This window comes from Pleurodeles waltl, chromosome 7, assembly GCF_031143425.1.
Source record: "Pleurodeles waltl isolate 20211129_DDA chromosome 7, aPleWal1.hap1.20221129, whole genome shotgun sequence".
Lineage (NCBI taxonomy): Eukaryota > Metazoa > Chordata > Amphibia > Caudata > Salamandridae > Pleurodeles > Pleurodeles waltl.
In genome coordinates, this window is record NC_090446.1 from 82,087,103 (window position 1) to 82,101,200 (window position 14,098).

General features: G+C 44.2%; 1 protein-coding gene across 1 annotated transcript in view; it reads right to left on the minus strand.

The window, feature by feature from the left end:
* The window catches only part of NECAP1 (NECAP endocytosis associated 1), a 56,987-nt gene extending 54,853 nt beyond the window's left edge, over positions 1 to 2,134 (minus strand). The window contains exon 1 of the mRNA XM_069243041.1: positions 1,899 to 2,134. Within this exon, the coding sequence (XP_069099142.1) occupies positions 1,899 to 2,062 (164 nt within the window). The 5' untranslated portion in view covers positions 2,063 to 2,134. The remainder of the gene's footprint in view (positions 1 to 1,898) is intronic.
* Positions 2,135 to 14,098: the final 11,964 nt, after the last annotated feature.

Below are 14,098 nucleotides of genomic sequence, written 5' to 3' on the forward strand. Positions count from 1 at the left end.
AAAAAAAAATGTCCTCTATGTTCCACTGTAGCTTTTGTGAATCCAAAATATTTTCAGACCTCACAGTTGCACTCTCAGGGAGATGGTGGAAACAGATCAGAAGAGGTACAAATAGAAGATGCCTATTGGTAAAGTTTACAATGGTTTTCAGTGTCAAACTACTACTTTGAAGTCAGATGCACATATATGCAAGTCTCTTTCCTTGGAGACCCGCGGATAAGAGTATCCTAGCCACCCGTCATGCTGCTATATACTTCTAGCACTAGAAGTACTAAGTGTTTGGTCTCAATCACGAAAGCATGATTAGACTTTTACCTGGAACGACTAGCCTACCAAATAACGTTTCCTGAAAAAGCACTGCTCTATCAATCTACAGAAAGCTGCCCCCCCACCCCCAACAGCCAGCCATTTGGGTCACAACCTATCAAAGCAAGAAAGTTGTTACCCTTGACAAAAGAAGTATAAACCAACAACTCACAGTGAAGCACTCTTTAGATGTAACATTAAAAAACATTGCAATGCATCTATCAGGAGGTTAGAGACAAGTACGTCGTGAGCAAAAAAAAATGAACAATTCAATGTCTGACATGGTTTATATTCCTGCACAAACTGCGCCCTTCCCTTGCCAACCACGACACGAGCCGTGGTTATATGAAATTAGGGGTAGGGTGGTGTCCTGCAACCCTAAAGGCCACCAATGAGTATTTATTTAACAATTACTTAAGTACAACTTCAGAAGTCTTTTGTTAAGACAATTTATTTGCAAACACTGTGGTGTTATTATGTATTTTTTTCTAAGTCTTCCTGGGTGTACACCCTGCCCTTCCACAAAACACTCTTTTGGCAAGAACACGATCACTCAACTGCCCACAAGGGGCAAATCAGATTTGAAAGTTCACCAGCTGCCACTTCTAAATTTACTGAAAGTAAAGGTGTAGTTCAAAAATAAAACAGTGGATTTCAACAGTATTTGGCTTGCGAAAGGCATGCGAAAATACTATCCATGTATTTTTCTGTTTATACCGTCATGAGTACGCACCTTCCTTCTCATCTGCACTAGGGTGCTAAATTTCACATTTTTGTGTAGCATAAGAAGAGTAACTGAAAATCAGGCATTCAATGACAAAATGCCCTTTGGGTTACCATAGGAAATACTGAATGCAAAGGCATCCTCTTGTTCAAATATCACTCAATATACCAGCAATGGAACAAGCTCGAGAAGAACATGCCTCCCGCAAGATATTATCTACTAAACTAGTCTCATTTTAAACATTTTCTGCCCCAATCAGCCCGCAGTAAAATAAAAAAAAATCCAAAATGTCATGCTGCCATAATGTCCGATGTTTACCGTAATGTGAAATTTTGCAGACTACACCGTTGCAAAAGAAATGTTGTACAGCATTAGTCATTTGACCTTCGCGTATAATTTAGTCCTCAAATGCAACCCGAGTTAGAAGAGGGATGTCACAATTAATAATGCTGAATAATACTCCAGTACATAACTCCTGCACTCCTTCTGTCTCGCCCTTTGGCTCTATCCTATAATCAAGCGGATGAACAATTAAATTTATAATATAATAATATAGATATATAACAACCAAAGTTGCGGATTATAAATGATCATACCACATGCAACACACGCTCATCTGTATGGCATAACTAAAATACAAAAATATTACGTAAAATATAAAATCTATAGCCCCGTACACTGTTAATAGATTGTTACATTTTACCAAACACCTGCAGGCCTCGCACTAAAACGTGGTCCCGATTGCAAGCTATGTGCCTGTGTGCTCATCATGGATTATACTACATAACGGGATGAGTCAAACAGCTGCTGGTCCGACCACGGCGCCCTGCAGCTCTCTCGGCGGCGAGCCCAGGCCCCTCGGACTCACCTGTAGCCCCGGTTGGAGGCCCGCGGAGGGATGCGGTAAACGCTCACCTCGGGCTTCACACACAGTACGGACTCATACTCCCCCTCCACAGCCGCTGCCATCTTGGCTTCTCCCATTCTCTCACCAGCTGCAGTCGGAGAGGGCGGGACATACGCTGTTGTCATGGGGACTCTCGTCACCACAGCGTATTGGCTGAGTGGGGTAGTCAGCGTGAGCCATCTTTGTATGGGGCTGGTTTGTCTAGGGGATATGGTGGAGCGGCGCGTCACCTTTTCTTAAACGGACGCTGTGACGCGGTAGCAGCCATTTCCTACGGAGCGTCATCATGTAGAAAACGGTCACGGTGACGTCGTAGCAGCCTTTTCGTCGGCGGTCATCGCTTACATGTAACCAGCAGGAGGTTAAAAGGCTGGTCTGGGAACTGTTCCGGTGATCGTCAATTGTGTCCATTTTTCATTGTTTTTCGAGGGATCCCGTACAGTTTTATTAGTTTAGTTTATCATTTGAAATGATTGATGTACTTGCGTGAGGCTAAATAACGTCTTACTGCATAATAGAGACCATTTATTATTGACCCCATTCGCTGTCAGGCCTTTTCCCCTCAGGTGCCTGGCCTTTTTTTGGCTCTTTGGGCAGGTTAGGCCCTCATAACTTCTTGTCCACATAAGCTACCCACGCCAAATTCGCGTCCTTTTTTCCAACATCCTAGGGATTCTAAAGGTACCTAAACTTTGTGGGTTCCCCTGGAAGAGACCAAGAAATTAGCCAAAGTACAGCAAAAATTTAGTTTAAAAAAAAATAAATAAATAGGGAAAAGGGGGTGCAGAAGAAGGCTTGTTGTTTTTCCCTGGAAATGGCATCAACAAAGCGTTTGTGGTGCTAAAATTACAATCTTCCCAGCTTTCAGGAACAGGCAGTCTTGAATCAGAAAACCACATTTTTCAACACAATTTTGCACTTTACTGGGACATACCTGTAGTGATGCGGCAATGAAGAACCAGAACACACAGTGGTAAGGTTGTTCCTTTATTATAAGTAAAGCAGTACCAGGAAACAGGTCCGTTCAGGAGAGACACCAAGGCTCAACTGACACAAGAAGACTACAACGTCATAGACCTTGGAATCCCCTTATGTCATCTGCCCCATCATTCTAAATAAGAATAAGAACACACTACATATCTCCCCTCTTTATGCCTAAACAAAAATTAAATACTAGAAAGAAAAAAAAAAATACAAAACCAACGAAAGAACACAATAATGTACAGAAGAAGACCACATAAGTAATACAATAACATTCCTGAGGAACTACCCTTAGGTATTTGAAGATGCTGTTATGTGTCCTAACACAAAATCTTTCAACCAACGAGGAGGTGTTACCTTCCTTTTTCCTTCCTGCGACACAGCATCCGAGTATTCCAACACACGGTCAGACTCACTAGAGTCACCACCTTCAGAGTTACCAATCACCCTCTCATCTCCACCCAAAACCGAACTATCCTGAGTAGACGCAGGCAAACTCTCTTCCACTCCTGAAATTCTATGGCCCTTCACCTCGTCCTCTAACCATTCAGTCCTTCCCTTCTCATACATCTTGCCATTCACGCAGTCATCATTGCAACCAAACTTTTGTCCATTGTTAAGTAAGACCACTCGTTTAAGATTCCAAACCCTACCATCACTCAGTCTGACGGCATTATGCAGCACCTCCATCACTTGTTCCGGCCTAAAGTACTGACTCTCCCCCTTCCTCACCTTATAAGGTTTCTTAACCCGAACCCAATCTCCTACGTTAATCTTGACTGGCTTGACATGATGAAGTTTATCATAATAAGACTTAGACCTCCCCAGTGACTTGTCCAAACAATCTCTCACCAACTCCATAGACCAGTGCTGAACACTGGTATTAACTAACCACTCTGGGTTATATTTGCTTCTAGGATTCCTTCCCCTAATAATAACAAAAGGACTCAGTCCCATCGCTGCAATCTCAGTAATTCTATATGCCCACATCGCTTTGAAAACAGCAGTATGCCAATCCTCACCCCTTTCCATAGCATATTGAATAACACCCTTGACAACTCTGTTAAATCTCTCTACAGTGCCATTTCCACTAGGATTATACAGGGATGTAGTCTTGTGTTCGAACCCCACTCTGTCTCGAAATTTTTGTTTGCTGCTTCAGACACAAATTGCACATCATTGTCACTCAATAACTTAGAAGGGATACATTCAGATAAAAATACCCTGTCCAAGAACTCCAACACATTGGTAGTATCAGCTCTCTCAATTATCCCAATTTCAGGCCACTTAGAAAACAAGTCAATGAGAACCACCACAAATTCCTGAGCATTGCCAACTGGTCCCAAAAGATCCACAGCAACATATTCCCATGGTTGCTTGGGTAAAAATGTTTTCTCCATAGGTGGTCTCAGGGTACATAAACTCTTATGGGCAGAAGAACACACTTGACAGAACCTGACGAATCTCTCCACTGATTTATCTACCCCTGGCCACCAAAACAAATCCTTAACCACGGATTTGGTCCTGACAATGCCAAAATGGCCCTCATGACATAATTCTAAAATCGCTTCCCTCACACCATATGGAGGAATGATTTTATCCCCTCTCCAAACAACATCCTTCACAACAGAAAGTTCATTCCTAACTTCCCAGAAGCAATTACACTGTTCCGTTAACTGGTCCTTCCTAGGCCACCCTTTCAAAACATATTTTAAAACAGACTGTAGTTTGGCATCCTCCTCCATTTCCTTCCTCCAACAATCTTTACTTAGTGCAGGTCTACCGGAATCTTGTACCAGAGCAACACTCCGCTCATACGACGGATCGTCAACACATTTTTCCAGCGGACTTGGTAACCTAGATAGACAATCCGCCATCACATTGTTCTTTCCAGGGACATACATGATGTGATATGTGAAATCCTTCAAGGGCATGGATAGTCTTAGTATTCTTGCTGACGCTAGTACGCTACCCTCACATGTGAGCAATTTGATTGGGGTTTATGATCACACCGAACTATAATGTCCTTACCCCACACAAATGCACGGAAATGCTCCAGCGCCCAGGCGCAAGCTAAGGCTTCTTTTTCAATGACTGAGTACCTTTCCTCAGATGGGGATAATGATCTGGAAGCAAATAATATGATTCTTTCCTTCCCATCCCTCTGAGATAAAACAGCACCAGTCCTTTATTACTTGCATTCGTGGTCACAAAGGTATCCAATTTGGGGTCAAAACTCTCTAAATTTGCTACTTTACTCAAATCCCTTTTAATGTTTACAAACTCTCGTTCACACACTTCATTCCATGCAAATTGTGAATTCTTTTTAAGTAATAACCTTAAGTTATTAACTTTACTTGCAAAATTTGGGATAAATTTGGCACAAAATTCCGCCATACCCAAAAATGATCTTACCTCCTTCTTAGTCATAGAAGATGACACATTTACAATAGCATTCACTAATGATGCCTTAGGTTTTACCCCTTCACCACTGATTTCATGCCCCAAATACTCCACACTTCTCTCTGCAAATTTACACTTGCTTAGTTCTACAGTTAAACCCTTGTTCCCCAACACCTCCAACACATGTTGCAACCTCTCATCATGCACACTCCTATCCTTTCCAAATATTAAAATATCATCCTGGAAACACGTCACGCCCCTGGATTTCCCAAACAATTTGTGCATTAAGCGTTGAAAAACCGCTGCAGCTGACGCTAGTCCAAAAGGCATCCTTTTGTACTGGAAACACCCAAAAGGTGTGATAAAGGCTGTACGTTTTTTCAATTCCATTGACAAAGGAACCTGATGATAGGCGGATGACAGGTCAATTGTGGAGAACCAACAGGCTCCCTTGAGGCTAGAGATCATCTCCGTGATCTTCTGTAGAGGAAAACGATCGATAACAATATTGTCATTCAAGTATCTTAAGCGAATCTTTCCATTGCTGCGCCGAGCAATCACTACAGGTGAAATCCACTCCGAACTTTCTATCGGTTCAATTACATCCATTAGCATCAATTTTTCCAATTCCTTCGAGACTTCCTCTCTTATCATCATCAGCACTGATCTAACTTTATGGATTTTGGGTATTGCCTCTCTCTTTAATACGATTTCGTGCTCGAAACCTATTAATTTTCCCAGCTGTTTACCAAAAACCTTAGGAAACCTTCCTTCCATTTATGAGGCCAATGAATGCTTTTCACCCATCACCAACACTTTTTCTTTGCCATTGGGATCCAAAATCATTTGTAGATGTCTTTGATCTTTCCAGCCTAGAACTGATGGTGCTTTTTTAGATACATATATCTTCCCCCTGGCACTCCTGTTTTTGAAGGTGAACAAAAGCCACCTGAACCCTAATAAGTCAGTTTTTTCTCCAGTGTAGCTTTCTGGTTGAATGTCCGGTTGTATTAGTTGCATGCCTATTTTCTCTACAAATGTTTTGTTCCATACATCCTCATACACTATTTTGAACGGTGAGCCAGAGTCTGCATACATTGTAATAGGAATCCCCCCCAATTTCCATGTCACACACAGGTTTCCCTTTGATATTTGTCTCAGTTATGTTAAGAATGAAGTTTCCGTCTTCCGCAATTCCTCTGGACTCAACTGTTTTTTCTTCACCATCACCTCCAACAAAATCGTTACTTTCATAAATACATTTGACTACCTTCTTTTTGTTTCTGAATACTTTTGCAAAATGGCCTACAACACCACATTTGCTGAACCTTAGCTTTAAAGCTGGACATGACTTGGCGTATGCCAGATGTTCTTTACTGTCACACCTGTAGCATCTTCTCTCACCCTCACCACTTTGTAGACTTTTCTGCTCCTTCACTGTTCTGCGATTCGCCACTTTGTAAATACCATCCCCACTTTTCTCTGTTGATCTTAATTCTGAAACGCACCTTTCAGAAATCTCTGCCTTCCTTAATATAGCCAAGATTTAATCTAGTGGAGAATCCACAATCTTTCTTGGATAGATTGATGGTTACTATGCATGACCACTTGATCCCTAATAAGCTCATCATGGATTGCACTGAATTTGCAGTCAAGGGCCAATTTCTTTAAGTCTGCAACATAGTCATATACCGGTTCTCCTTTTTCCTGCTTCCTCTGGAAAAATTTGTATCGGACAATCCCAACGCAAACCTTAGGCGCAAAATATTTATCCAGGTCTTGCATTGCAGCATTAAAGACACATATATCCCCACTTATAGGACCCTTTGACATTTTATTGTATGTTTTTAAACCCATAGGTCCCAACGAATGTAGCAAGATCCTTTTTTTCTGTTCTGCAGCCATTTTGTTCTCCACATCAATGGCACTTAAATAATTTAAGAAGTATTCTTTCCATTCCACCCACTTGATAGGTGGTGCGCTACCAATAGCCCAAAATGCTTGCGGAGGAACGATAGTAAAATTTGGTTGTGCCATATTGCACCTCGCCTCAGTGCACAGTGCGAATTAACTCGCAGACAATGTCCAAACCCCCACCCCCGGATCTGTTTCCTATTATCACCAATTCCCTTATTGAAACGGTGAATAGTTATTTAATTATACTCCTGGTTTGTTTGCTTTTATATATTTATATTGTATATAACTGTTCCGCTACTGTGTCTTTTTGGAGGCACGCTCCGACGCGTATGCTGCGTCTCCGTTCCCTTGGAGACACACGCGTGAGGGATTGTTCACATTCGAAAAATCACAGCGCAGGATGCTGCGTCTCCGTTTCCCTGGAGACACGTGCGGCAGCAACCTGAGCGTCACTGTCGAAAGGCAACGCAGACTCCTGGACTCCGCGTCTCTGTTTCCTTGGAGACGCGTGCGGACGTAAAGGTTACCGCTCGAGTTGGCGTCTCCGTTTTCCTGGAGACGCGTGCGGATGTAAAGGTTTCCGCTTGAGCCGGGAATGCGTGCGGAAGCAATGGTCTTTGCTTGCGCTCGCACGTACTCCCCGCTGTGCCGCAGTCCACGTGGAAATGGAAAAAACAAAGAAACAAAAATAAAAAAATCACCTGTACGGACGTCTTGAGGAATCTCTGCAGGAAACGTGGCTGAGGAGGTGAACTCCACAATTGGTAGAGGATCGTAGGCCAGCCCCTAAAATCCCATCCTCGTCGCCAAATTGTAGTGATGCGGCAATGAAGAACCAAAACACACGGTGGTAAGGTTGTTCCTTTATTATAAGTAAAGCAGTACCAGGAAACAGGTCCGTTCAGGAGAGACACCAAGGCTCAACTGACACAAGGAGACTACAACGTCATAGACCTTGGAATCCCCTTATGTCATCGGCCCTATCATTCTAAATAAGAATAAGAACACACTACAATACCCCATGTTGACTATTTTTTGTATTCCAGAAATCTAAACATTTCGGAAAAGTAGACAACATTCTCAATTCACCAAGGGGTCATTTGTGTAGATCCTACAAGGTTTTCCTACAGAAAATAACAGCTGAAATAAAAAGAAATATTGAAATTGAGTTGAAAAAAAAGCAATTTTCTCCACTTTTTACTCTGTAACTTTTTCTTGTGATGTCAGATTTTCAAAAGTAATATACCGTTACGTCTGCTGGACTCTTCTGGTTGCGGGAATATATTGGGCTTGTAGGTTCATCAAGAACCCTAGGTACCCAGAGCCAATAAAGGAGCTGCACCTTGCAAATGGTTTTCATTGTATACTGGGTATACAGCAATTCATTTGGTGAGATATAAATACAGAAAAATAGGTATCAAGGAAACCTTTGTATTTCCAAAATGGGCACAAGATAAGGTGTTGCGAAGCAGTGGCCTAAGGGGTTGTTCCCAACGTCTAAAAAAAAAAAAAATATATATATATCCCTGGTGTCTAGTGGCTCATTTAAATAGGCCGATCTTCCCCCGGAGGGGCAAAAAAGACCTAATAATTAAATGCCCCTCAGGGGAGTGACCCTTGCCCAAGGGGTCCCTCCCCTTCATTATAAACATACAAAAAAAAAAAACTGGGGTCTAGTGGTTTCTGCCCCCCTTGGGGGCAGATTGGCCTAAGAAAAATAGGCCAATCTGCCCCAAGGGGGGCAGAAATGGCCTTAATACAATCTGCCCCTGGGGGGCGACCCTTGCCTAAGGTGTCGCTCCCCATGTCTAAAAAAATAAAAATACATTTATCCCTGGTGTCTAGTGGCTTCTGCCACCCCCAGGGGCAGATCGGCCTAATTTAAATAGGCCAATCTGCCCCTGGGGGGGGCAGAAAAGGCCTAATAATTAATTGCCCCCCTGGGGAGCAGCCCTTGCCCAAGCGGCTGCTCCCCTTATGTAGAAACACACATAAACAAAACAAATTCCCTGGTGCCTAGTGGGCATTTCTGCAGCCCGATCGCTTCATGATCGGGCTGCAGAAATGCTTGCAGAGACATGAAAGGAAAGGAAAGGCCTTTCATTTCATGCCTCCCCCCACCTCCCAGTCGGAAGAGAAATGCTTATTCCGAGCGGGTATGGGCAGGTGTAGTGAAGACTTGCAACCGGAATTGACGTGAAAAGGTAAGCTTTAATTCTAAGGCGAAGTGCCCACGACCCACAACACATCTAGTCTCAGCAACAGCCAGGCAGTAACTGACAAATCTGTCACTGACAGAAACGTAGTGTGCCATGTTCTAATATGGAACCGATGAAGTCACAATCTTTAATTTCAAGTATAAACAAACACAATAACATGTGTCCCTACAGCTCCCTCCCCCATATACATAAAACTAAAACAGCATAATTACCAAAAAACATAGTATACATAATATATTTTGCATTAATAAATGACATAATCATTGTAACGGGCTGGCAACTTGAACTGGTCTTTCTCAGCCAAGTAGACGATTCTGCTTTAGTACTCACACACCTATTTTTCTTGATAATGTGTGCGTATTCTGAGGACAATTTTACAAGTTGCCTCCTGTTCCACCAACCTTTGTCTTGAATTTAAATAGCACCTTTGTTAACTTTATCAACACGCTTTGGTAGTGAAAACTTGGACTCACCCTTTCTGACTCTACTTGGATTTTTTATCATCGCCCAATCCCCAAACACTGACATTTTTATCATAAATGTGCTTCTCATCAAAATATTTCTTCATCTCAACTTGTTTCAAGGCTACTGTGGCAGAAACCCTTTGCTTACCTCGGGATTGGTGTAACACTTTGTTAGCGTCCTTTCCAACCTTGATACCCACCAATGACTACACCACACACAGAGCTGTAAATCACATGTCTTTATTCCTCAGCCTATACCTGTTAACTCCCAACATTCTAAACCAAGCTTTCATTGCATTCGCTTCTAGCGATTATGTCACCCTGCTATGGATTCTGTTCGGAACCAAAAGGGTTCCATCCTTAAACTTGGAAGACACTACATCCCACCCTCTGTTAAATGAAAAATTGCAAATTTTACAAATTCAATAAACATACACATATATATATGAAGAAACATATCCAACTATATCTCTTCAATTAACCTTCTTGGCGCTTTGATCATTTGACCCAATCTGGTTACTGGAAGCTGTGAGCTGTCATCTCCAGTGTCAGAGATTGTTGAGGATGCTGGGCCGTCACCATGTGTCCTTTGGTAGATGCCACTTTGAATGGTTCAGCACCATATAGAGCATCAGGTTTCCTTTTGCACATGTTGTGCGATCTTCCAATCACCTTTTTATTAAATGTGATGACCTTGGCATGCTGCCTCTTGTCAGTGTAAGGTTTAATTTTCTTCTGGTTAACCAAGTCTCTTTCATGAATCTTGTTCTCATTCTGGTCTCTTTTGGTGGTCCATTGGGGTAACCCGGTTGTCATTGCTCTCCCAAATATCAAAGTCACAGGACTTTTGGCTGTGGCCGATTTGTGTGTTGAACAACCTTCTACAGTGGAATTTAGTACTGTTTTCAAACTGAGCTTCTCAAGAGTTGCACGCTGTACTGCTTTCTTTAGCGTACTCATAAAACAGTCAACAAGTCCATTGCCCTGCAGCCACAAAGGTGTATTCTTTTGATGCTTTATGTTCAGATGCTCGAGGTATTCTTTGAATTCTTTGCTGTTAAAGGGTGGGCCATTTTTAGACTTCACAATGGCTGGAATACCCTAAATCGCCAATGCAAGGAAATGCCTCCTTGGCATGGTTCCCCCCTGACTTTTTGCCTTTGCTGATGCCAAGTTATGATTTGAAAGTGTGCTGAGGCCTGCTAACCAGGCCCCAGCACCAGTGTTCTTTCCCTAACCTGTACCTTTGTTCCCACAATTGGCACACTCTGGCATCCAGGTAAGTCCCTTGTAACTGGTACCCTTGGTACCAAGGGCCCTGATGCCAGGGAAGGTCTCTAAGGGCTGCCGCATGTCTTATGCCACACTGGGGACCCCTCACTCAGCACAGACACACTGCTTGCCAGCTTGTGTGTGCTAGTGGGGATAAAACAACTAAGTCGACATGGCACTCCCCTCAGGGTGCCATGCCAACCTCACACTGCCTATAGGTATAGATAAGTCACCCCTCTAGCAGGCCTTACAGCCCTAAGGCAGGGTGCACTATACCATAGGTGAGGGCATAAATGCATGAGCACTATGCCCCTACAGTGTCTAAGCAAAACCTTAGACATTGTAAGTGCAGGGTAGCCATAAGGGTATATGGTCTGGGAGTCTGTCATGCACGAACTCCACAGCACCATAATGGCTACACTGAAAACTATGAAGTTTGGTATCAAACTTCCCAGCACAATAAATGCACACTGATGCCAGTGTACATTTTATTGTAACATACACCCCAGAGGGCACCTTAGAGGTGCCCCCTGAAACCTTAACCGACTACCAGTGTGGGCTGACTAGTTTTAGCAGCCTGCCACACACCAGACATGTTGCTGGCCACATGGGGAGAGTGCCTTTGTCACTCTGTGGCTAGTAACAAAGCCTGTACTGGGTGGAGGTTCCTCTCACCTCCCCCTGCAGGAACTGTAACACCTGGCGGTGAGCCTCAAAGGCTCACCCTCTTTGTTACAGCACCCCAGGGCACTCCAGCTACTGGAGTTGCCCGCCCCCTCCGGCCACGGCCCCACTTTTGGTGGCAAGGCCGGAGGAGATAATGAGAAAAACAAGGAGGAGTCACTGGCCAGTCAGGACAGCCCCTAAGGTGTCCTGAGCTGAGGTGACTCTGACTTTTAGAAATCCTCCATCTTGCAGATGGAGGATTCCCCCAATAGGGATAGGGATGTGCCCCCCTCCCCTCAGGGAGGAGGCACAAAGAGGGTGTAGCCACCCTCAGGGCTAGTAGCAATTGGCTACTAACCCCCCTGACCTAAACACACCCCTAAATCGAGTATTTAGGGGCTCCCAGAACACAGCAAGATAGATTCCTGCAACCTAAGACGAAGAAGGACTGCTGAGCTGAAAAACCTGCAGAGAAGACGGAGACACCAACTGCTTTGGCCCCAGCTCTACCGGCCTGTCTCCCCACTTCTAAAGACACTGCTCCAGCAACGCGTTCCACAGGGTCCAGCAAACTCTGAAGCCTCAGAGGACTACCCTGCATCTAGAAGGACCAAGAACTCCCGAGGACAGCGGCTCTGTTCCCCAAAGACTGCAACTTTGCAACAAAGAAGCAACTTTGAAACCACACACGTTTCCCGCCGGAAGCGTGAGACTTTGCACTCTGCACCCGAAGCCCCTGGCTCGACTTGTGGAGAACAAACACCACAGGGAGGACTCCCCGGCGACTACGAGACCGTGAGTAGCCAGAGTTGACCCCCCTGAGCCCCCACAGCGACGCCTGCAGAGGGAATCCCGAGGCTCCCCCTGACCGCGACTGCCTGCTTCAAAGACCCGACGCCTGGTAAAGACACTGCACCGCAGCCCCCAGGACCTAAAGGATCCGACCTCCAGTGCAGGAGCGACCCCCAGGTGGCCCTCTCCCTTGCCCAGGTGGTGGCTACCCCGAGGAGCCCCCCCCTTGCCTGCCTGCATCGCTGAAGAGACCCCTTGGTCTCCCATTGAATCCTACTGCGAACCCAACGCCTGTTTGCACACTGCACCCGACCGCCCCCGTGCCGCTGAGGGTGTACTTTTTGTGTTGACTTGTATCCCCCCCGGTGCCCTACAAAACCCCCCTGGTCTGCCCTCCGAAGACGCGGGTACTTACCTGCTGGCAGACTGGAACCGGGGCACCCCCTTCTCCATTGAAGCCTATGTGCTTTGGGCACTACTTTGACCTCTGCACCTGACCGGCCCTGAGCTGCTGGTGTGGTAACTTTGGGGTTGCTCTGAACCCCCAACGGTGGGCTACCTTGGACCGAAACTTGAACCCTGTAGGTGGTTTACTTACCTGCAAAACTAACAAACACTTACCTCCCCCAGGAACTGTTGAAAATTGCACTGTCTAGTTTTAAATTAGCTATTTGCCATTTGTGTGAAAACTGTATATGCTATTTTGCTAATTCAAAGTTCCTAAATTTCCTAAGTGAAATACCTTTCATTTAAAGTATTGTTTGTAAATCTTGAACCTGTGGTTCTTAAAATAAACTAAGAAAATATATTTTTCTATACAAAAACCTATTGGCCTGGAATTGTTTCTGAGTGTGTGTTCCTCATTTATTGCCTGTGTGTGTACAACAAATGCTTAACACTACCCTCTGATAAGCCTACTGCTCGACCACACTACCACAAAATAGAGCATTAGAATTATCTATTTTTGCCACTATCTTACCTCTAAGGGGAACCCTTGGACTCTGTGCATGCTATTTCTTACTTTGAAATAGTACATACCGAGCCAACTTCCTCCAGCCAAGATGCCATCAAGTTTTTTAATGACTCGTTCGCGAGCTGTGGATGAGAGATTTTCAACAAAAGGGAACCATGAGTATTCATCAAAAATCACCACTAGGTGATGTCCATTGTCCAGTTGACTGAAGAAGTCGATGGTTATCCTGTCCCATGGATGCTTAGGGAGTTCTGACATGTTCAAAGTATGTTGAGTAACATTGGTAGAAAGGCAGTTGTGTATTTGACAGGCTTGAGTTCCTTTTCAACTCTTTCATCTAAGTACGGAAACCAAACTCGTTCTCTGGGAGCTCTTTTTGTGGTAATAATACCACAATGTTCTGTGTGAGCCTCTGGAATCAGATTTCTTGACCCTCATAGTACGACTCCTTCTTGAGTTATGGACAATTCTTCC